This window comes from Ctenopharyngodon idella, chromosome 12 (assembly GCF_019924925.1).
Source record: "Ctenopharyngodon idella isolate HZGC_01 chromosome 12, HZGC01, whole genome shotgun sequence".
Lineage (NCBI taxonomy): Eukaryota > Metazoa > Chordata > Actinopteri > Cypriniformes > Xenocyprididae > Ctenopharyngodon > Ctenopharyngodon idella.
Window position 1 is genome coordinate 2,530,847 of NC_067231.1, and position 26,568 is coordinate 2,557,414.

General features: G+C 34.6%; 1 protein-coding gene across 1 annotated transcript in view; it reads right to left on the bottom strand.

Moving 5' to 3' along the window:
- Nucleotides 1-659: 659 nt before the first annotated feature.
- The window catches only part of LOC127523504 (ras-related protein Rab-26), a 97,205-nt gene continuing 71,296 nt past the window's right edge, over nucleotides 660-26,568 (bottom strand). Inside the window, exons 6-9 of the mRNA XM_051914264.1 lie at nucleotides 5,832-5,897; nucleotides 5,578-5,634; nucleotides 5,298-5,374; nucleotides 660-2,831 (exon numbers count right to left, since the gene is read on the bottom strand). Of these exons, the coding sequence (XP_051770224.1) occupies nucleotides 2,729-2,831; nucleotides 5,298-5,374; nucleotides 5,578-5,634; nucleotides 5,832-5,897 (303 nt within the window). The 3' untranslated portion in view covers nucleotides 660-2,728. The remainder of the gene's footprint in view (nucleotides 2,832-5,297; nucleotides 5,375-5,577; nucleotides 5,635-5,831; nucleotides 5,898-26,568) is intronic.

Genomic DNA, 26,568 nt, shown 5'->3' on the forward strand with positions numbered 1-26,568 from the left:
GAAAACCATCCCGCCCGTTCTAAAATATAAATGCTTATAAAAGGCTCACAGTGAATCAGGGCAAGACAAAACAATGTTTTGGAAGAAGGGTTGATCATGACTCATTATTAAATTTTGTTAATTTTGAACAAAAATATTATAAAGTGCACCTTTAACAGAAAACTATACTGTATAGCCTACTGTACTATATACTTACCATACGGGCCTACATAAAAAAGAAATCCGCTATCTGCAAAGCAAATTTATTACATTTTATAAATGACTTTAAGAAAGGATCCTGCCAATGCTGTTCAAGAAGCCATGCTCTCCTTGTTTATCATATTTAACCTGCTGAAAGTGATTTTTATGAAATATCAGAGATACAAATGACCTGAAATAAGATTAATTGTTTGGTTTAATTACTTCTGATTGTATTGTTCTCTTCTTTGTAATTGGCTTTGCATAAATAAAATCATGTAGGCTATATTTGATATCACACTTCTCTCTGTGAAATCTGTAAACATTAAAAGCATCATTTAGAAAATAGAGGCAATAATAACTGAAGTAGTTATGGCATGCTGGAGGAACTTAGATTTGCATGTTTATTTTTGTAAGGAAGGAGAAGCAATATGATGTCGTGTCCAGGAGGGGGCGCTGTGAGATAATATTACAATGCAGAATTCACTTCACTGTCCGAATTTATTGTTGGGAATACAATACACGTTACATAAAAACCTTGAAAAAAACAACAACAGCGTGGAGGTCGTCAACACTTTCAGATAGAAAAAAGTTCTGTATATCATTGCTTGTCATTTCTGTGATATAACCTGTTCATGTAATTTCTTCATACAGGGGAAAATAAACTGAGTTTACCTTATATACATTAGTTGATTTGTGGTTAAAATTCTTTCAGCAGCTAAAAATGGCACATAAGTACAAATTTTCTGACAACAAAATATTAATTTCAGGCTAAATACTGGTATTTCATTAGTTCCAGGTGATATAAAAAATAAGAACAACAACAACAGAAAAACAACGAGAACAAAAGTGCAAAAGGCATAGTACTCTCCAGGTGAAAACTCTTCAAATGAAAATATTTTTACAGCACGATATATTAAACGATCTACAGTACGCATAGTATCTTGACATAACATCAATTTGTTTAATTCTGGCACATTCTGACCATCACTTAAAGCAACTAATGTCTAGTTAAAGCTTTCTATATATTTAGCGTACAGGACAAAAAATGTAAAGGCATTCAACAAAACATCAATCATGTATTATGCAAACTAATCGCCAACTGATATTTTTCACATGTATATTACATACATTCATATTTTATGAAAAGACATTGACAAATAACAATGATGAGAGAATATGGTGGCACTTTATTTTACTCTTCTGCTTATACATACTATGTAGGCTACTTATTATAGTAGTTACAATAACTAACCCTGAACCCTAACCTTAACCCGTGCAGTTATATATTAACCACACTGAAAAAACAAAATGTTGGTTTAGCTTAAAAAAACATAAGTTACCTGGTTGCCTTAAAAATGTTGAGTTCATTGAAATTGGTTTAATCAGCAGAAACTCAAAATATTGTGTTATAAGAACCACTTTAATTATTTAAGTTGATCTGACAAAAGAAAAAATGTTGTGATAAATCATAAAAATAATTTTTACAGTGCAGTAGCCTATTTTCTTAGGTTAGTATACACATATAGTGTATAATAAAGTGCAACCGAGAATATGATTATGAAGCGTATGTGTTTCTGAAATTGTAAAGAGTCAATATGTATACGGATGACTACTTTTTTTGACTAGCTTAAACTTTCCATCCATGTTAAAACATTTTATCATGTCACATGATCTGTTCATGACTTTGACGAGCCTTAGAGTAATACAGTACGTGATGGTTTGTACACAAAAAAAGAGAAAATCTGTCAAATTTAACCTTAAAACTATGAAAGATTTTAAAAAAGTCACCCAAAGAAAAAAAAAAGAAGAAAAAAAATCAGCTATAAACATATAAAGCCATGTTCTGGGCGAGAAACAAAACAAGAAAATTAAGTTACAGGAATGCAGTCTGTTTCATTTAATAAAAGAACATTTTACAAGAAAAAAAAACCAAACAATTTCTCTAATGTAATTTTAAAGCATTTCCACACATATTTCAATGTGTACAAAGTGCATCAGGACTCATTTTGCAAGATTGAGACTGAAAGCACAGAAAACTCCATTTTATAAAAAGATAAGTCTTTGTTAATTATGATTTTACACACACAATTAATTCTCTGTTTACCTTATAACACACTTTGACACAATGTAAGTTAGAGTATGATTGGGTTCAAGAGAAGCTGCCACAGAAAAGCTCATCATTAACTTAGGAATTAATGATTTGTACATGTGAGATCTGACACAACTGATCATGAGTGTTGGACATACATTCACAGCTGCTTAGAGAGGTGGGTCAGGAGAACAATTCGAGAGTGTGATGAAACATCCGCATTTATTGGGAGTGTAAATATTTACGCACGTGCCTATTGCATTCTGATGACTGCTTCTCTGTTCGCTTTGTGCCGTTCGCTATTGTTTGCGAGCTGTGAATTGCATGAAGGTCCAAAGAAAGAACACAGCATTTGAAAATGAAAGTCTCCAGAGACACGGAATATCTGACAGGCATCTAATTTATGCGAGAGAAGAGGATGAAAGTGGAAAAACACACAAACAGACAGACAGACAGAGTTTAGGAGTGACAGCAGCCGACTCCCTTCATCTCCTTGTTAACATACTCCTGCAGCTGAAACTTTGGCTCGTTAGGCTCCTTCATCTCCCTGTGCTTCAGTTCCCTGAGAGACGGGGAGGGAGACATCAGTTTCCTTTTTAAACTCAGGGGGGAATTCACTAAAAATGACTTGTGCCTGCTGTTTATTTGCACATGCTGTCTGTGCTGTTTAAGCACAAGATTCAATGAAGGAATTAGGCAAATCTGGTAACGACGCAAACACACCCACAAATTAGCACTGAACACAAATTGCACTGTGTGATATCCCTATTTGAGGATGCAGTGGATTACTTTGATCTGAAGGGTTAGTTCACCCAAATGAAAATTCTGTCATCAGTTACTCACCCTCATGTCGTTCCACACCCGTAAGACCTTCATTCAACTTCAGAACACAAAGATATTTTTGATAAAATCCGATGGCTCAGTGAGGCCTCCATTGACAGCAAGATAATTAACACTTTCAATGCCCTGAAAGCTACTAAAGACATTTTTAAAACAGTTCATGTGACTACAGTGGTTCAACCTTAATGTTATGAAGCAATGAGAATACTTTTTGTGCGTCGAAAAAAACAAAATAAGGACTTCATTCAACAATATCTATTGATGGGAGATTTCAAAACACTGCTTCATGAAGCTTCGAAGCTTTACGTATCTTTTGTTTCGAATCAGTGGTTCGGAGCACTTATCAAACTGTCAAAGTCACGTGATTTCAGTAAACGAGGCTTCGTTACATCATAAGTGTTTCGAAACGTTTTGAAATGTCAATGGTTCATGTGACTTTGGCAGTTTGATATGTGCTCTGAACCACTGATTCGAAACAAAAGCTTCGTAAAGCTTCGAAGCTTCATGAAGCAGTGCTTAGAAATCGCCCATCACTAGATATTGTAGAATAAAGTCATTATTTGGGGTTTTTTGGCACACAAAAAGTATTCTGGTCGCTTCATAACATTAAGGTTGAACCTCTGTAGTCACATGAACTGTTTTAAATATGTTTTTAGTAGCTTTCTGGGCATTTGAAAGCAATCGGATTTCATGAAAAATATCTTAATTTGTGTTCTGAAGATGAACGAAGGTCTTAAGGGTGTGGAATGACAAGAGGCCAAGTAATTAATGCCAGAATTTTCATTTTTGGGTGGACTAACCTGTGTCTAGCATCTGTGATCCGACACCTAAATCAGCTGTTTAAATGGCTAAAGCGGCATGTATAGATAATGCTTTTCTCCATCATAGATCAGTTACTTCTGCCAAACCTGCAACATTAATTGCACCAGGCAAAAAACTATCATTTTGGGAACAACACACTCAAAAACATGCCACTTATTAAACATTTACAATAAAAGGTGTGTTTGCACTGAAACAGAATTTAAATATGCATTGTGTAAAGCTTTACTAGCATGTTTAGATGTTGTTCAGTTGGATTACGGTGGTTAATGAATAAAGCCCAGTGCACACTGCACAATTTTGGCCCTGATTTTATTGAGACGAATTAAGATGCAGCTTTTTGTGCTGAAATACTGACACACTTTCTCATTAAATCTTGTTCAAAATAAATCCCCTAACCCTAATGGCACATTATTTAACCTTAATTATTTAATTATTAAAATCCTAATTATTCCAAACTTTTGCATTGGCATTGTAAATGTAAATAAATTTTTAGCTGGTATAAACTCATTTAAACTGGTTAAAGGGTTAGTTCACCCAAAAATGAAAATTCTGTAATTTATTACTCACACTCATGTCGTTCTACACCCGTAAGACCTTTGTTCATTTTCGGAACACAAATTAAGATATTTTTGATGAAATTCAATGGCTCAGTGAAGCCTCTATTGCCAGCAATGTCACCGAACCTCTCAAGATCCAGAAAGGTACTAAAAACATATTTAAAACATGTGACTACAGTGGTTCTACCTTAATATTATAAAGCGATGAGAATACTTTTTGTGCGCAAAAAAACCCCCAAATAACGTCTTTTCTACAGTATTTAGTGATAGGCGATTTCAAAACACTGCTTCGAAGCTTTACAGAACTTTTGTTTCGAATCAGTGATTCGGATCGCGTATCAAACTGCTGAAATCACGTGACACTGCCGCTCTGAACAACTTCATCAAAAATATCTTAATTTGTGTTCTGAAGATGAACGAAGGTCTTACAGGTGTGGAACGACATGAGGGTGAGTAATTAATGACAGAATTTTCATTTTTGAGTGAACTAACCCTTTAAATTGAAGAAGATGCTGCTTTTTGCAAATGCAAAAATCTGTTTTCACCAACAGACACACTTTTCCATAAAATCTTGTAAAAGTTATGTGTTCAAAAACTGTTGTCTTCCATAATAAAGATAGATCAGTACAGATAAGCGGCCCACACAAAATGTCCTGAATTTGGAATGGCATCGCCTGCCATGTGCGTGTACATTTATTAGATATTGTGGCTAATTTGACCATGTTTTCAGCTGCCAATAAGAGTGTGATACTCTCAGCTCTATTTTGCAGGCACAGATTCCGTCTGGGCCTGAAAAACGAGTGACTTACTTGGCCACAGCAGTGAAGGCCAACTCCACATTCAGACCTGATTTAGCACTGGTCTCCATGAAGGGAACGCCATACTCCTTTAGAGAGAAAGAGAACATTTGTCTTATTCCTTCCTTACAATATGCAGACACAAATGAACCCTAAATATAATGCATATTGCATTTACAAACAGTGGGATCAGTGCTTCAATGTCCCCATTTTAAAGGTTGCTATTTTTTTTTTTTTTTTTCGTCTGCATGACCAAAATGCCTGTGTGTGTTTGTGTGTTGATTTAACACACCTTAGCCAGTTTCTCACCCTCCTCTCTCTTCACAACCCTTTCATGTGTGGCATCAGCCTGAAAAATCAATCGATCGATCAATGGATCAATCAAAAAACAATGCATTATGTATTAGCTTTGATTTCTAATCAATGTTTTCTATATAAATTATTTATGAATTGATGCCATAAGTGCACAGCGAGTCCAAAGGTCATAAGGTTTCAGATCTCGAATAAGTGAAGTATCTATAATATTTCAGCATGCTTCACACTCACCTTGTTACCCAGAAGCATGATCACTACATTCTGCTGAGCGAACTCATGAATCTCTGTGAGCCAGGCCTGCGAAAAGAGAACAACTGACAGCAATTGTATTGTAAATTTACAAGAAATTACCATAATCTCAGATGCAGGACTTTAATTATTCTATATCTGGTTTAGGGTCCCAATACAGTTCACACTTGAATCCCTGGACAAGAAAGAAAAAAGCAATATTTTCCAATACTGCAAGAGAGGGCAGGTCATTTTAAGGAAAGTTTAATCAATAAAAATTGCTGGGGTGAATTTGCAGTCACCCTAGAAAAGAGATATAATAAGGAAAATGACATTCGGGAGAGGAGAGCGAGACAGAGAGGGTGATGAATCTCTGCGGACCTCAGCTTAATAAATGCCTCCTGTTAATATTAAGAGCAGGGAATCATAGCAGTAATAAAATTCAATGACACACAGTAAGGGTCGGACACTTCCCGAGTCTCGTAATCATCATCATCATCACCACTACAACACACACACACACAGACACACACACACACACACACACACACACACACACACACACACACATTCAGAGTGCCATGCTCAATGATTAGAGATGTTGTTACTGGTCATACTACAGTTACTCCTAACCCTCAGTATGTCCTGCACTGTTTATAACTATAGGTGTCAATTATACCTTAAATCAGGGATTCACAAACCTTTTTGCCAGCTGAACCTATGTTTTTATTTGATAAGATTTTAATTTTCCACTCGATATATAATGAATTATATTGTCAGAATTGTGAGATATAAACTCACAATTGTGAGAAATAAAGTCAGAATTGCAAGATATGTAAGAATTGCTAGATATAAACTCACAATTGTGAGAAATAAAGTCAGAATTGCAAGATATGTAAGAATTGCTAGATATAAACTCACAATTGCGCATTATAAACTCGCAGTTGCGAGATATGTAAGAATTGCTAGATATAAACTCACAATTACGAGAAATAAAGTCAGAATTGCTACATATAAACTCACAATTGCATGTTATAAACTCAATTGCGAGAAACAGTCAGAATTGTGAGATATAATGTAAGAATTGCTAGATATTGGCCCGGTTTCACAGACAGGGCTTAGCCTAAGCCAGGATTAGGCCTTAGTTCAATTAGGGCATTTAAGTAGCTTTTATAAACTTTCACTAGAAAAAAACATGGTGTACTGGTGTACATCTTGAGACAAAACAATGGCAATGACATATTTTAAGATATGTTAGTACAAGTTGCTTTCAGTTAAAACAGCTCAAACATGCATTTTAGTCTGGGACTAGCTTAAGCCTTGTCTGTGAAACCGGGGGACTAACTCACAATTGCGAGAAATATAGTGAGAATTGCGAGATATAAACTCTCAATTCCGAGTTATAAACTCAATTGCGAGAAAAGTCACAATTGCAAGTAGTTATTGCACTAGTTTTCTTTAGCAAATGTAAAAATGTATTACAAAAACGGACCGTCTGCAAACAACATGATGCAACATGACAGGATACAAAATCCATATTTCTACGAGACACTTCTCTTACAATTTTCACTTTAACTGCCTTTCATAAACATATTTTTATTATGTAACACTGTGAAATAAGTTTTCAGCAACAAGCAATTAGTCTGTCCACAATGGCCAAAAAACTTCTAAACAACATGACACAGCCAATCAGAAGATAATTGGGTAACACTTTTGTTAACATTTGTTAAGGAGGACCTATGATGCTTTTTTCCATCTTCATCGTTCTTTAGTGTTTAATGTTGCTGTTTGAGCATGAAAAAGTTCTGCAAAGTCACACAGTCCCTCCAGTGGAAGTTATTCTCTACATCACTGTTTCTGAACTCCCTGAAATGCCTCCATTATAGTCTTGAGTTTTCTTCACAATTTTCCTCATTTAAATAATTCATACGCAGAATAAAGGGGCGGGGCCTGGTTGAGTTAGTTAGTAGTGTTTTGAAACTGCCGGTTATGGTAAGAGGCGGGACATTTCCCAAACACGCTCGAAGTGCTCGACCAATCACAACACACTGCTCCAGCCGACCAATCAGAGCACATTGTGCTTTTCAGAAGGAGGGGCTTCACAGAGACAGGAACCAAACAGAGCGTTACTGACAGACTGAGAAGAGAGGAGCTGCAATATGAGGAAAATAATCAACATTCAAGCATGAAAACCTGTTCTAGTAGACTTAAACAAAATCAAAACCTTGAAAAAAAATAGAGCTGTATTTTTACAGCATTTATTGTTTCTTAATGTTAATTAATAAAATACAATTGTTCATAGTTTGTTCATTTGAGTTCACAGTGGAATAAAATGTATTATTATTGATGAATTATTCTTAACATTAAGATTATTAAATGCTGTAGAAGTATTGTTCATTGTTAAGTTTATGTTAATGAACGTAGTTAATGAAACCTTACTGTATACCAGTATTGTGTGTATAATGTAGATGTGTGGAGTTATTTTGGACCTGTTTTGAAGTCAATGCATCTCTTAACAACTTAAAAGGGTTGAAGAGACTGTTCATTATGGGCTTATTTCATGGCTGCCAACCGAATAAATGAATGCGAGGACATGCACATCTTCAAGCTCTGCAACAAGTGTTCACAGGCGGGATTCATCACAGCATGGGCTTTTCAATCACTCAATGCATGCAGAAGACAAAGTCTGGGTGAAATCTCTAGCCTTGTCTCATGATTCTGCCAGATCCTCTAGTTCGGTTCGTCCCAGATCTCGGTGCTTTTGCTTGTGCAGAACGGACCCTTCGGTCTAAATGTGTCCGCACTCCCACGCTCTCTTACCCTGACTCATCATCACAGACTCTGGAAATGGGTCGCTCTCTCCATGTCTCTGAAACTCACTCAGCCTCATTTGCATTTAAAAAGCGTAACAGTGCTATTTAGCAAAGCCTTGTACTATATCAGTGCACATATTTATTCCCCCCGGGTCTGAAACAAGCGAAAGAGAGACGTTTGATCCCTCTACTATGTTTGTTTCATGTTCTGCTTCCAGGCTTTATTAAAGTACAATCAACATCGGTCCACAGATGCGCTTGATTTTCTTCCATATAGGCCAAAAATATATTAATTAATGCAGGAAGGCTGTCTTGAATGTTTGATTTGTGTTATTCTGTCTATAAGGGACACGACACATTTCAAGAGCCTTCTGGCCAATGGTAGCTGAATGTCATATCACACAAACTTTACAGGGTCTGTTCTGTCTTAATAGTTAAAACATTATTTTTATGTTTTTACATACAACATAGTTAAAAAATGTTTTGATTACATGATTATGCACTTTGAATGCAATATAAGTCTCTTTGGATAAAAGTGTCAACAAATACATAAATGTATTTTTTTTTAATTTTGTGGTTTGTGGCTTTAATAATGTTCTCAGAATGTAGACATTATCTATACATCATTCATGGAACACTTTTTTCTGCAACACAGACCTTCGTCTAACATTTGTAAATGTTACTACTTGTTTCAGAATGTTCAGAGAACATTCAAAAGTAACAATCCAATAATGTTTGCAAAATGGAATGTTTCTTTAATGTTTGGAATGTTTCCGTAATGTTTTCTAACATTTTCATAACTTAACAGGAATGTTAGCAAAACATTCTTAGAACGTATTTTAGTTAACTGGGTAATTGATTATTGGCCAATATTAGTTTTCAGCCCAAGGGCTGGGTAAATATAGGACAGAACACATGTTGGGTTCATTTTACCCAGCAAATTGGGTTGTTTATTTAACCCAGTATTTTTTTTAATTAATTTATTTATTTATTTATTTATTTATTTTTTGCTTCATACATGAATTAAAGTTAATGTTTACGAATTAACTTAAATCTTCTAAACTTTTTTTAAATACTCCACACAACCACTGGTTTGCATGATAATTCCTTTATTTTCGATAATATTTTATAGTATAGCATTATTTTATATAGTTTTTAATACATAGTGCCTACATTTAAGTTCATTTAACAAATATTAGAAGTAAAAATGAAACATTTAGAAGTAATTCGAGTGTAATGGACCAGTCTCTGTTGTCCTGTTTCCACTGTAACGGCGCTGGATCTCGTGCCGGAGATGACTCGCGTTCGGCGGGGGAACTGATAACTTCAGACCGCCGACTGCGTTTCACTCGTAGCTGAAAAATGCTATGACTGACTCCATAACCTTCCATAAATAATCAGTGTACAATTCTGAGAACATATTTTAACATCCTAAATATTTATTTTCTGTATCTTTTTGAATAAAATCATACAATTTTATGCAAGGCATCAGGCGTTTCCATCACGCGAAAAGACCGACGCGACACTCATTTATGCTACTTTGCATAAAATTAAACTACATACAGATAAAAATAAAATAATTATTTTTAATACTGTACATTATAATGTTGTGATACCTAAATTCATGCATTTAAAAAAAGACTGACTTTAGTTTTTTATTAATATTTATTCTTACTTCTAATTAAATGCAGACAAAACAGTTTTGCGTTATAATATCTGCCAGTTATCAGTTATCGGCCATGAAAATAATTAACAGCTCATCAGAATCAGCAAGATTTTTATTATCAGTGCATTGCTTTTTAGATATTGGCTTGTTGTAGAATATATGTATATTGTGCACGTTGTGTTTTTTATTTAATGTGAGGTGTTTTTGACGTGTATTGTTTCTTACTCTATGTGGCCTTGTGAATTGCCCTTCAGAGACAAATAAAGTGTTTGAAATGAAAATTGAAATGAAATCCCTGCCAGAAGAATGTGTGAAGTAACAATACAGTTCATTCAGTTCTTTATCAGACATTTTCTTTTGCTTAGATGTGACCGCAACATCTGTGTTTGTAGCGTGACGGTCAAAAACTCTCCTGTTGGATCACGTGTGACTGATAACCCAGTCATTTAATGGCCTTCACCACGTTAAAGGGCTTTCAGAGTTTTACAACAGCCTGACACAGTTGGCAGAGCCTAGAAAAAGACATAAATTAATCATGTCTGTTGCAAAATTCCCACTTGAATGACACTGCATTAGATGGAAAATATCACATGAAGTGGAATTTATTTTAAAGAAAGACAGCACAAACTCTTTTCAAGCAAAGTATTGTTCAAAATGTAAGTAAATTAAGTTTTTTAGGATGTAAATGACAACAAAGTTATATGATGTAAAAAAAAGTGTTAGCGGAACATGTTCATAATGAATGTGAAAGTAAATGTAAAGATTCTACAATATTTACTTACTGACTTCAAGTTGCACTTCTCCAAAGTCTTGTTTTAAACTGTTTCAATATCATATTATTTCCCTATACAACTTTGGTCATAACTTGAAAACTCATCTGCAGTTTCTCACAGGAGGCGCAATTGGACAGGTGGTCAAGCCCTCAAAACCCTGGATAAATAAACCTTCTAAAAAATGTTATCAGGAAATATAATATGAGCTGCTGCATGTGTCCTGTGGCAGAAATAGCAACAAAGACACAATCTAAAATCACATAAGTTCTGTTAAAATCGGTAAATAAATGCATGGCAGAACAAGCACAGTCTGACCGAGCAACAGTCACTAAAATCTCAGTCTTCTCAATAAAAACTTGAAGAGAATCAGCTATTTATCATTTAGAGCAGCTTTTATCAAAGTTATTCTGTATGTTCATTTTATTACAAAAGAAAGTGTATTACGTGGTCTACCATAAGTTTACCTGATGTGGCAAAAACACTGAAGGTTGAGTCATGAATGTTTTTCTGTTTTCAGTAAGAGTGACGCATTGGCATTGTGTGTGTTTGCTCTCAGTCCTGTTCACACAATAGTGCCAAAGCAGCACAGCCAAGTCAAACTGCTGAAGAACGGATTCAACAAGCACTGCAGCAACAGCTTACAAAACACTCGTGATGGTTCACAAGCTCTGCTGTTTCAAAGTGCACTTCACAGGTGCATGAAAGAATTTTATTTATTTATTTGTACAGAAACTATTTCTGATTCCATTCCACTCATTCCAGCCAAAATAAAAGCAATGTTTACTACTTTTATTTTTACTTTTATAAGACAGAATGGGAAATAATAGGAAACTAAAATGTAGCTCAAACAGTAGAAAGTGCTGACAACGCCATGGTCATGGCTTCAACTCCCAGGGAGTGCATGCATTGAAACAATGTCAACCTTGAATGCAAAGTTACCACTATAGTAATTCTGGCCAACTTTTCCTTGATAAATACAGACAGCAAACCCTCAAAGCCTTCCTCAAAGTATTTATGCAATGTTTGATTTCAAAGTGCAGAATTATAATGTAAAACAGTTATTCTGAGCGATGTTTGCAAGATTCAACCTCATGCCCTCTCTTCAAAACCAAACAAAATGCATGCACTGAAAAAATGTCAACCTTGAATGCAATGTAAGTCACTTTGGATAAAAGCATCTGCCAAATGTAAAATGCTAAAAACTTTGAAGACCACTATAGTTTGAAATTTTGGCCAACTTTTCTTTGATAAATACAGACAGCACAGCTATTAGAAAAAGATGCTCAAAGCATTCAAAGCATTCCACAAAGTATTTCCTATGCAATGTTTGATTTCAAAGTGCAGCATTTTAATGTAAAACAGTCATTTAAAGATGCAGTGAGTGATTTCAACTCTTTGCAAAATTCAGATGCATACCCTCTCCCCAAAAGAACACAAAACATAAACAAAATGCATGCACTGAAAAAATGCAAACCAATGTAAATCACTTTGGATAAAAGCATCTGTCAAATGCATAAATGTAAATTGCTAACAACTTTGAAGACCAAAGGTAGTTTTCTTAGCGATGCCAGAAGAACCATTTTTGGTTCCCCAAAGAACCTTTCAGGCAACGGTCCTTAAAAGAACCATTTTAAAAAATGGTGTGAAGAACATTTTAAACCTAAAGAACCAATTTCCACTATAAAGAATCTTTTGTGCAATGGAAATGTTCCATGGATGTTAAAGGTTCTTCATGGAACCATAGATGACAATAAAGAACCTTTATTTTAAAGAGTGTATAGTTGAGAGTGTATAGCCCATCCTTTCTTTGATATTGCATAAATGGGTCAATGACGTGACGGGTCAATTCTTAGGCCTTAATAATAATAAAAAACAAAGATATGACATCCAAAGTATGTAAGGTAGTACAACTAGATCTCTTTTATTGAATCCAAAAGGTTTTAATTATATTTTGCTACATATAAAGGTATTTTAAAGATTTTGAAGTGTCAAAAGGTCATTCGGTTTAACCGTCCAAAGGCCAATACAGCCATTTCAAATATCTTAAAATGTAATAAATGTATATATTTATTATTCTGGCATGATTTTATAATATCATATATCAACATAGTGCAAAATGGCATTAAAATTATGTGTAGAAGTCATTGCTTTGTTATGAGAAAGAATGTCTGGAAAAATGAATTTCATTGATGTCATTCGGAGTAACCTATAAAGGGACCATTTTGGATCAAGTCATGTGGTCAATATCATGTGACAGGATGTGACATCATTCAGACACCTGCAAAGGACCACATGGTCATGAAGCAAAGTTACTAACTCTCTTTTAACTATCCGAAAAATTCATGTTTTCACTTGCTCATACGCATGACCCGAAACATCAGGTCATTCGGTACAACCGCTATAAAACATGGAAAATGTTGTAATATTTTAAAAACTTACTAAATATAAAATGTTTAATTGTCCTTTTGCTAGCTAGCTAGAAATCAGCCTGTTAGCATTGTTTGAAAATATCGTCATTCGGTATAACCAAAAGTGTCATTTGGTAAAACCGAAATTTTGGTTGAACTGAATTACTTTTTTGGTGACAAATTTTGTCCATCTTGTAAAAAATGACAAAAGCAGTGTTAACTGATTATAAAAACCACATAATCTCTTTGTTAACACTTAATAAAAATTGAAAATTAATTATATCTACATTAGGTTTTTTACACTTTTAAAAACCTTATTCGTCAATGACAAAACGATGCTCAAACCATCAAAAAACTGCATCAGAGAGACTCACTCAAAACGATTGAATGGTTGTGTGAGGGTTTCAGAGGTGTGACAGATGAGGATGTGCATATCAGGAATCTTAATGTAATGGAGGCAGACGCCGCTCTGTGCCACACTAACCAAGAGTGATGAATGAGACTTATTTACCAAAACCGCCAATAAAACATGACAAGAATATAAATGGAGGGAAAAAAGGGATGTGGCAAGAATGCAGAAAGATGAAAGGGAGGATAATGTGAAGTTAATCAAAGTAAATGGAGATAAACACAACTGAGATAAAGAGAAGAAGAAACAATTATATAGAGTGTAATTCAACGTTTATAGATGTTATACCAGGAGTGATGGAACAAGTGAAATGAGTAAGATAAACAGAGGAAGAAGACAGAAAGAGCGAATGATGAACACCAGGCTCAGATAAAGCACCTGAAGATACGGACTGGATTATTCATCTTATTTAGCAATGCAGAAGGTGAGTAATGAAAGCAGTTTGTCATGCTGTAAGCTACTGATGATTTTAGTTCAACTACAGTCAAGCTACTAACAAACAGTAGCAAACTATAACGTTAATTAAGAGGGGAATATCAGAACAGAAGATCTCAGGCTCGAAAATATATAACCAATATCAATAACTACACTAAAACATATACAGTTAAATTATGGTTAAAAAAAAAAAAAGCAGCAAAGATATTAAAATAGAATCTAATCATATGTGGTGTGTCATGCAGGGACGTATCCTTTTACTGTTTTTATTATATGGAAATCTATAGTATTTACTACACACAAAAAATGTTGGTTTAACAAAAAAATAAGTTGCCTTAAAATTTTGAGTTCATTGAAATTAAAAATTAGAGTTAATACAATGAAGGTGATTGGTTCAATCAACAGAAACTCAAAATATCATGCTATCTGAACTACATTGATTATTTAAGTTGATTTCACAAAAGAAAAACATGTTGTGATGATAAATCATGAAAATATTTTTTACAGTGTACCAAAAACACATTTTATAACAGAATTTTACAGTAAAATTATATGAAATGCAATGTTAAAACATTTACAATTTACACAACTTTTCACCGTATGGCAAACTTACATTTAATCAATAAATGGGTTTTTACTGTTGCTTTTTACAGTCGACTGTAACAATTACAATCACAGTGTAGAACAAAAATAAGTGTTAACTAAATATATTGCTAGAAAAAAAATATTCAGATCAGTGATTCTCTTGTCAGATCGTTCTAATATACTGAATATTAAATGCATGCACTGAAAAAAAATGTAAACCATGCAAAGTTACTAACACTGAATGCAAAAAGCATCAGCCAAAAACTTTGAAGACCACTAGTGTTGGACATTTATAGTTGGAAAACAAACAAACTAACTAAATAATATGCAAAAACTGCAACATCATTTTACACTAAATGCAACAAAATAAAACTAGAACAATATTACATTTTAGCTAAATATTTTCTAGAAAAAAAAAAAAAAAAAATCCTGTATTTCCAGAGGAAAAAATCCTCCAGAAACTTTTGCACAGATATTCAGATCAGTGATTCTCTTGCAAGTCAGATCGTTCGAAACTATTAAATATTTCCTATGCATTTCCCTATATTTCCTATACATTTGATTTGATTTAAAAGTGCATTTCAATGAAAAACAGCTGTGAGCGTAAACAAATCAAATGCATTTACAATTTACAAATTGCATTGGTTAAAAAAAATGATCTGACAGCAGAACTATGTGCCCATAAGCAAAGATGGCAGATTTCAGATCATGTAATTCCTGTCACTGAAATGAATGGAAGCGCTATAACGGACAACTTTCTCTGGTAAATCCTTGGCTTAGGGAGCCTAAGACTGTCCCAGATCCAAGCATACTTTTAAGAACAGCTGTTTCTGTGATATCTGTCAGGTAGTAAGACATTTTATTCCCCCAAAACTGTTTACAGCTCCTGTACGACATGAAAATCCAGTGACGATCAGTATTAGTGCATCATCTACAGTATACAGTAGGCTGTTTAGTAGCAGTAGCCAAAACTAATGTCCGGCCTAGGAAAATTGACATCTTTACCCTTTATTTAAATATTATTAAAAGATTTTTGTAAGCATATAGTTGTGCTTGGAGTCGATTGGTTTTGTTCTTCCCTCATACTTAAAAAAAATATCAAATATTTTCCTCATATTTTGGTGGTTTAATCAAACTTGTAGGGTCATTAAAACCAAATATCCCCTCCGGACATCATCACTTTCAGCATTACTGTATATATATATATATATATATATATATATATATGACTTGTGATGATGAGTTCATCTGTGAAATCTTGTGTCAATAATAAAGAAGACTGCGGCTCACTGACTCGGCTTACTTCCACCTCTGTGGCCACAATCGTCGCTGGCAGGGGAATGTGTCTGCTCATGTGTTTGGCTCTGAACACTGAATGCATGCGGTGAAGCCGTGAGTCACTCTTGGTTTCTCCCACACGTGTCACACTCTCCATGACCTCCCATCTGCTCTATACCTCCCAGTCTCATGCTCTGGTTCTCTGTCTCTGATTTCTCAAACGGCTGGCGTCCAGGTTTCAAGGTTTCCGCTGGGCCTCCTGATGCCTCATCGCGGTGGTTTGGATCAGTGTACTGTATATGAGTGGAGCGACAGTGTTTTCCTCTCCTCATCTTCAAGCACTTTACTCCGAATTCAGTCCAGGGTTTCCATTTCTTGCTTTCGCTCTCTGCTCTCTGAGTTTGTTCCTTAGCGACATTTATGGCCAATTATAGCTTTGTTTGTCCACACACACGCTTTCACTCTTTCTTTCTTTTTTTTTGTCTTGCTGTAAATGTCCTTTAAATATAATCAATATTTTGCATTCAAAACTGGCCTCATTTCTATGCCTTAATAAAACAAATGGATATATAATAAAAAATAAAAATACACTCCCATTCAAAAGTTTGGGGTGTGTATCCTTTTTTTATTGTCACCATTTTTTGATTAAAAATACAGTAAAATACAGTAATATTGTGAAATATTATTACAATCTAAAATAACTGTTTTCTATATAAATATATTGTAAAATGTAATTAATTCCTGTGATCAAAGCTGAAATTTTCAGCATCATTACTCCAGCCTTCAGTCACATGATCCTTCAGAAATCATTCTAATATGATGATTTGTTTCTCAACATTTCCACTCAAACAGTTGTGCTGCTTAGTATTTTTTTGTTGAAACTGTGATACATTTTATTTTTCAGGATTCTTTGATGAATAGAAAGTTCAAAAGAACAGCATTTATTTGAAATAGAATCTTTTGTAAAATTATAAATGTCTTTACTGTCACTTTTGATCAATTTAATGTGTAAATATAAAAGTATTAATGTCATTAATAAAAATTATATAAATATCTTACTGACCCTAATCTTTTGAACAGGGGTGTATACATGTTTCATCTTAATATTGTTTAATTTTTGTCTATTTTACTCACAAAAATGCTATAGAACTTTTGCTGTAATGAACCAAATTTTAATCAAATTTTTCCAACATTTTTACAAATATTAATATCTCAGAATATTTAATTGGCGAAGCAAGAGAAAATTTGGTTACACTTTATTTCGATGGTCCACTTTAGATACTCTACTAACTAACTTTGGAACTACATGTAAACTAACTCTCATTAGAGTATTAGTAGACGATTAGTTTAGGACTATTCAATTGAACCCAAAATAGGCTGGAAATTAAAAATCAGACACTAGTGGCAACAATAATAATCAAAAGGTGACCATTTATTAATAAACAATTTAATAAATGTTTATTGTTCAATTATTATTCATTAAACTTATTGATAAATGTTCATTTATTAATCATTCAAATGTTCATTTTAAGCGAGCAATACAGTAATTTTTAAAGGGGTGGTTGATTATGATATCATTTTTTTAACTTGTGTGTAATGTTGCTGTTTGAGAATAAACAACATCTGCAAAGTTACAACACTCAAAGTTCAATGCAAAGGGAGATATTTTCTTTTACAGAAATCGCTTTTAAGGACTACAACAAACAGTTGGTAGGGACTACAATGAGCTTCTTCCTGGGTTTGTGACATCACTAACCCTAAAATTTACATAAATCCCGCCCCCGAGAACACACAACAAAGGGGGTGAGGCCATGTTGGGCTGCTTTAGAGAAGAGGAAGAGTTGTTGTAGTAGAGTGTTGTTATCATGCCGTCATTTTACGCCGGACTGCTTCACAAACGAGGGTCGACACTGGATTTGCACAAAAGATTAACATGACGGCACATGCTAGTCGATGAGTTGAATCAACTCCACAGCAACTACATAAATTTATCCACTAACCGTTCAGAAACGTCCAGTTTCATTCTAAAAGTTGTAACTTCTTCCTGAGTCTCTCCATCAGTGTCGACTCCGGTTTGAACAATGTAAGGATGAACACCGTTACTGACAATCCTCATTTTGGCTGCGTGAGATTCTCCAGCTTTGTTGTTGAGCAACTGAAGCGCGAGCTGTTAAAGCTCCGCTCTCTTCTGGAAAGGGGGCAGGGAGCAGCAGCTCATTTGCATTTAAAGGGACACACACAAAAACGGCGTGTTTTTGCTCACACTCAAATAGGGGCAAATTTGACAAGCTATAATAAATGATCTGTGGGGTATTTTGAGCTGAAACTTCACAGACACATTCTGGGGACACCAGAGACTTATATTACATCTTGTGAAAGGGGCATTATAGGTCCCCTTTAAACAATAGTTGAGCTAAATAAAACTAACCCAACCGCTGGGTTAAAACAACCCAATTGCTGGATTTGTCCATTTTCAACACAACTTGGGTTGTTTTAGAGTGTACTTATAGTTAGTAAAATGACTAAAGTGGACTATTGAATTAAAGTGTTTCCAAAAACCCAAATGCTACTGCTAACTTTCAAAAAAAAAAAAAACTTCTTCTCTCCAAAATGACCCAAGTACACACCGCTCACATACTCTAATTAGGTGGATAAGAATGGATAAATCATCCTTCATCAAACTAATTTGTAGCTTCGCCCTTCACACCCACACAATCCCATTACCCCCTTTTCAAATAAGCCAGCACATACAGTATATTGTTATAATATAATAACAATAAATGTGCTGGCATCTAAAATATTGTTATGGTATAACATTTGGGCGAGACAGAATGAGGAAGAACCAGTGAAATTAAGCAGCGGTGCTGTGGGTCTAATGGTTATTGTGTTTAATAGCTCTATCAAAGCCTCAGTGTTACTGTAATCAACCGCGTTGTTCGGCCACAATTGTGCGGCTGATTGCACGACATCTGAGAGAGCGGACTGAACTGATTGCTAAAGTTACAACTGCAGTTTCATCATCTGAAAAAAATTAGACTTCTCGATTACAACCTGAAAACGAACGCAGCCAGAAGAATTCATTGTAATAAAACTAATTAAAACTTTGTACAAAAACAGAAGTGAAGAAATGATTAAAAATGTGTGTGAGATGAATCAACATACGCATTTAACTCTCCAAACCATATAATCATAATCTGTGCTATTATGATTACTGATAGGCTAGTACTATAGAAGTATGTATACTGTATGCAAAACTAGATTTATTAAAGAACTAAAAACTCAAAGCTTGTTTTATGCAGCTCAAGAAACATTTATTCTTGTTATCAATCTTGAAAACAGTTCATAGTTCAGAATTCTTTGATGAATAGAATTTTGAATGAATTCTTCTGTAACATTAAAATGTCTGAAAAGAAAACTGATTGACCTCAAACTTTTGAACGGCAATAGCATATATAAGGTTACTTATCATATGATCTTCACTTGATTCACCCAGTCAACATCCTCAACACAATCCAATCAAAACTCCCCATCAGTCACGTCAGGGTTAAATTACCAGAGCCAATTACACTATTCAGATTGACCCAGAATTTGGGGTTAATTACAAGCAGCGAGAGGAAGCAGAACAGAGAAAACAAATGGGCTCTTTCCATGCCAAGTCCAATAGGCGCTTCTCCCTCAATCCTGCTGCTGTTCTCTTATCCATATTAATGTGAGCGTCTGCGGCCCTTACAAGCCGCTGCGCTCTCTGCCTCGCAATAAAGGAGCTGGAGAGATGCATTGATTTTCTTTTTTAAATGGCAAACAATGGACAAAGAGGAAAAGTACAACAAATGACACAATTTTGGTCTGCCCGTGGGGGTTGGAGGGAGAAAAATGCGGTTAAGTTTACAGCGGTCTCATTAAAGACCTGGAATGGACTCTATGCACAATTCTCATCTCAGTGGCTACTGCAACATCTAGTGCCATGCAAATTTAAGCAGAAAATTAAACCTTGAGCAAGTGCTACATGACAGGACAACACGATAATGGTACAATCCACCTTCACACAGATTTTAGTAAAAAAAAATAGAGTTAGTATACAGAGTACATTGTTGTTGGCAAGTACAGACTATAAAAGAAGGACTTGATTTTCACATTTTCCCAACAATGTTGCTATCTTATGTGAAATACTCCTTGGAAATAAAAATGAAAAACTATTAATAATACATAACATAACACTAACAGACTTGAAAAAGTCAGAAAAATGGGCATGGTCACACAAATAACTTCATCTCATTTATATGTTAAAGTGCCACTATTATGGTTTTTCAGATATTACCTTTCATGTAATGTGCAATATACAGTGGTGGTCAGAATTATTGGCACCCTTGGTAAATATGATCAAAGCTGACTGTAAAAATAAATCTGCATTGTTTATCCTTTTGATCTTTAATTCATAAAATTAGCAAAAATCTAACCTTTCATTGAAGGAATTGAATTGCATTGAATCACATTATGAAATAAATGTTTTTCCTCCAAAACACGTTGGCCACAATTATTGGCACCCCTAGAATTTTTTATGAGTAAAATATCTCTGAAGTATATTTCCATTCATATTTACATTTTTTAGCACACCAGGGTGATCATGAACATGAAATTGTCCAACCATGACTTCCTGTTCCACAGGAGTATAAACATGAGGAAACACAAAGGCCAAATTCCCTTAATCATTCATCATAATGAGTAAAACCAAAGAATATAGTTCTGATGTGCAGCAAAAGATTGTTGAGCTCCACAAAATAGAAAGTGGCTGTAAGAAAATAGCTAAAGCGTTGAAAATCCCCATTTCCACTATCAGGGCAATAATTAAGAAGTTTCAATCAACTAAAGATGTTACAAATCTGCCTGGAAGAGGACGTGTGTCTAAATCATCCTAATGCGCGATGAGGAGGAGAGTTTGAGTGGACAAAGACTCTCCAAGGATCACAGCTGGAGAATTGCAGAGATTAGTTGAGTCTTGAGTCTCAAAAAAGCTTAAAAAAAAAATGATCAAACAGCACCTACATCCCCACAAGTTGTTCTGGAGGGTTTCAAGAAAAATCCTCTGCTCTCATCCAGAAACAATCTCCAGCATATTCAGCTGTCAGACACGACTGGAACTTCAAACGGGACCAGCTTCTATGGTCAGATGAAACTAAAAAAAGAGCTTTCTGGCAGCAAACCCACCAGATGGGTTTGGTGCACACATGGATAAAGAGTACCCCATGCCCACGGTTAAATATACTGCTGGATCTTTAATGTTGTGGGCCTATTTTTCTGCTGGAAGTCCTGGACATCTTGTTCAGATACATGGTATCATGGATTCTATCAAATAACAACAGATAAAAAATCAAAACCTGACCGCTTCTGCTAGAAATCCAATAATGGGCCGTGATTGGATCTTCCATCAGGACAATGATCCAAATCAAACATCAAAACCAACACAAAAATGTGTCACTGAGCAAAAAATTAAGCTTCTGCCATGGCCGTCCCAGTCCCCTGACCTGAACCCTAAAGAAAATGAGTGGAGTGAACTGAAGAGAAGAAGCAGCAACATGGAGCTGGAATCTGAAGGATCTGGAGAGATTCTGTATGGAGGAATGGTCTCTGATCTCTTGTCAGGTGTTCTCCAAACTCATCAGGCATTATAGGTGAAAACTCAGAGCTGTTATCTTGGCTAAAGGAGGTTGCAAAAAGTATTGAATAAAAGGGTGCCAATAATTGTGGCCAATGTGTTTTAGAGAAAAACATTTATTTCATAATGTGAGTTTCCCCCCACTTTCAATTCTTTTTCTTCAATGAAAGGTTAGATTTTTGCTAATTTTATTAATTAAAGATCAAAAGGATAAACAATGCAGATTTATTTTTACAGTCATTTTTTATCATATTTACCAAGGGTGCCAATAATTCTGACCACCACTGTAGCTGTTTTGTGAATGTAAAAAAAAGTCTGCAAATAGAATAATAAATGGAGTTTTTGACTGACTGGTCATCTGACCAATCAGAGCAGAGTAGACCAATCACAACACTGCAAAAAATGCTTTTCTTACTTAGATTTTTTGTCTTATTTCCAGTCCAAATATCTAAAAATTCTTAAATCAAGAAGCATTTTGTAGACAAGTAAAAATTATTTTCTGGTTTTCAGAAAAAATAAGTCAAAATAATCTGCCAATGGAGTAAGAAAAATAATCTTATTTCAAACCAAAAACAAGATTATTTTTCTTACCCTATTGGCAGATTATTTTGCTTGTTTTAAGCAAAAACTTTTGACTTATTTTTTTCTGAAAACAAAGCAATAATTTTAAAATGCTTCTTGATTTAAGAATGTTTAGATATTTGGACTGGAAACAAGATAAAAAAAATCTTTAAAAAAGTAAGAAAGCATCTGACCACTCAGAGCAGAGTAAACCAATCACAACAGACTGAGCCATCTGACCAATCAGGAGGGATTTAGAGAGACAGAATCTGAACGGTTTGTTTTCAGACACTTTAAGAAATGATGTGATGTGCAATATACAGTTTATTATGAGAAAATTAAAGTGTTTTTTGACCTTTGATGCATGTGAACCTGTTGTAGGAGACTCCAAAACAACATTAGCAACCTTTAACATAGCATCATGGGGCACTTTAATATATAATGCACTGCAACAAGTGGAAAAAAAATATTATAGATAATTTCTTACAGATACGTCATAATAATAATTAAATCAAACCTAATCAAACATTTGTGTAGGTTTATGCTCTATGAGTTCCAAGTGAGTTTGTCTAAACTCACATGACTAATAAAACATGAAAGCGAGACAAAACAGTCAGTCTTTTTTCTGACTGAAGATGCTCTCTACGACAAGTGTTTAATTCAGTCTGTAGGCGTCAGGAGCTCAGAGAGAGATATCACAGTTGGTCGTTTAATCTGTCAATCAGCGGGAATAGTTGTGTCACATCCACTACTAAAATCATTTAGAGTTAGTTTGCCGTCAGCGATGGAGCCCGAGGCAGAGAGATGATGGTGCACACTATACACTCGTCCTGCAGGCGCTGTCTGACCGCCAGACTCAAGCAGCCGTGACGGTGAAGTTATCTGGCCTGATCCAGCAGAAGACTGACAGTCTCAGATTCAGTACCATCACGATTTGCATTTTAAATAACACAGCTAAACAAAGATCACTCCATTCAGAGAGAATTGTTTGTTCTTTTCTATATCTGGAACATCGTGCTGTAAACAGGCTCTCAGAAACCTCCGGTGGTAAACAGAGGAGGTCGGGTGTGCAGTCATAAGATTAGACAATGGAAACAGACGAATGGCAACCTTCAAAACTAATTTTAATAGAGCTCCTCCAAATGACTCTGAGGCTCATGATCTACTGATCTCAACAGCGTTAAGAAAAGCATCGCTGCTGTTTATGCAAAAATATCTTCAGCATAAACGCTTCTCATATGATGTGGTGCCATCATGATGTCATTTTTTACTAGAGTGATTAGTCACATGACATTTACGGGTCAGGTGATTGGCTCAAAAACACAAAAACCATGAGCAAAAATGTAATGTTGCAAATTTCATAATTCCAGGCATCGTGTGCTTTGAACATTAATTTAAAAACAAAGTAACAATTTGATAGCACCACAAAGACACAATGTTTGCTCTTTTTGTGGGATCCAACCAACCAATCGATTACTTATAGTTGTCTCTGCATATTATTGTAGTATTATAATTTTATCTGAAAAATACAATTTTAAAAAAGGATATTAAGATAAACTGTAAGAAAAAATCAGTCGAAAACCTGTAAAACTTTAAGGTCTGTATTGTTATGGACTTTTCTTAAGTTGTATAAACATTTTAAAGTTCTTCTTAGTGATATTCAAAAAAAAAACTTCAAGTAAAAATGAACAACATCCACAGGATGTCAGAATACTTGTGCATTTCAATGTGAAGGTCTTATAAATATTTTATTATTTCAACACAACTTTCCACTGCTGTGTGTCAGTCAAAGGATGTGAGTTTTTGGCCAAACACTTCAAAAGGTGTCAGAAAGTGTGTCTCTTTCCTCCTTAGTCCCAAAAACCTGCTGAGAAGTGCTGATACACTGGGTGAAAACTTAATGTCCCTGCATTTCATTTCAAGAGTGCTGAATCAGAATGTAACATCTGGTGCTGCTGGATTTGTTCTGTAGTATGTTATGACCCCAGAAAAAGTCAAGGTTTGGCTGGTTAACAGCCTGTTAGTTCCTGCTGGCAGATGACAAACGAACAAGTGAGCAAGCAAATAAACAAATGCATAAATAAATAAATAAATGAATAAATAAATGCATGAAAAAGAATGAATAAATGCATGAATAAATAAATGCATAAATAAGTGCATAAATAAATAAATGCATAAATAAATTAATGAATAAATGCATAGATAAATGCATCAATGAATGAATAAATGTACAAATTAATGAATAAATGTATAAATGAATTAATAAATGCATAAATAAATTAATAAACGCATAGATGGATGGATGGATGGAATATAAATGCAGACTCTTTTGTTTGTTTTTTTGTTCTCTCTCGGTAGCTGCATGGGCCTCTCCAGCTTCATGTGATATTAGTAGCTTTTTTATCCTCTAGGCCTTTAAAACTTTGTTTTATTTTTATTCTACATTTTTATGTAGGACTCCCCATTATGTTTGCGTTCGAGTCAAAACAACTACATACGACACATAAAACAGATGCAAATCAAGGAGTGCTTCCCCAGTGAGCGGCATGAATCATTGTGATTGGATGTTTTTGCAGAACGCTGGTTTTGTTTTCAGACATATCATACACTGCAAAATATGTTAAGTTACGGTAACTCAAACCATTTGAGGAAATTGATTGCCTTAAACCATTTAAGTTTTAAAAACAACAAGTATGAGTACTGTAAACTCATATACATTAAGTTAAATTCACTTATATTTTAGTGTTGGTTTAGTCAATCAGAGTAAACTCAACTTAAAGATTTTAAGTTTATTCCATTCATTCAGTTTGAATTCAGGTAACAAAGTCTTAACAACTATATAGATACTTAAATGGTTTGAGGAAACATGGTTTAAGTGATCAAACTCAAAGAAATAAAGTTACATAAGACTAAGCAAAAACTAACACTGGTACTAAGCAATGATGACAGAACAGAATCAAAAAGTAGATTTAACTCTATAAAACCTACTGTATCATATTTAATGATCAACTAAATGATCAACATTATCAAAACTTTGCTGATAAACCTGTATCACACAATCTACTACATGCTTCTGTTGTCTGATTTATAGACTTTTTTAGCAAGTAAAAGCCTTTAATTATAATTGTACAGTACAAGGCTTACATAATTGTATAATGTATTATGTACAAAACTGTATAATTGCTTGTGGTTCACGTTTTTTATCAAGTAAATGTAAGTATAACTTTGATGTTGTTTGTAATGTTTCAATTGGACTGAAGCAACTGGTTTACTTGATTATCCACAGAACATTTTTTAGAAGAATCATGAGATGATCAAATATGATCATCAGGCTTTTGAGGAAGGTGTATTTCTTCTTCTCTCAATCATCATTGTATTAAATTGCATTATATGTTTTAAAACTACAGAGCTTTGATCATAAAACTAAGCATCTTACTAAAACATATTATTGGCAGATATTGATATTTATGTGCATTTTATGTAAGTATCTGCTATAATGTTATAAAGATCTCATTAATTTACATTACAAGCAACAGAATTTCATCTTTTTGTCCATTTAAATATCTGCATCTGCACCAAATTGCATATTTTTTGTTCAGTTTAAGTCTCTAAATGATATTTAGCTGTTTTTCCTCCATATTCTCACCATAAAAGCCTGAGGTATCAAATATGATGATTTTTTTTAGATTTCGTCTAAAGGCTTTACAGGGTTAACATTGAATAAAGGAGTAAAACCTCCCTAGAAGAATGAAACACAGCAACTGTCTCTATTGATTCAGTTCTCTGTGGTTTCTCTCTAAGCCTCTCATGAAAAATGCATTGACTAACCAAGACGCCAACGCTGAGCTCGGCCTGAACTGCTTTCAGGTATTTTCAGGTAACACTGATCTTATTGTTATGCATGAGCATGAATGTGTGAACAAGCTCAAATCACTGATAAAGTAATGGGACCTTCAAAATAGTACAAAAGTGACTAACATTTATATCATATACCCTCAGGGTTTTAATATGCAATGGCATAGTTTCCACTGGATGTGAAGAAATGGAAATGAGTCTGACTTGTACACATTTTGCAGTATACAGTTGATTTTATCACCGAAAATGAACCTTAATGTGTGCACGAGTGCTCTGAAACCTGAAAAAGCATCATCGTAGTGAT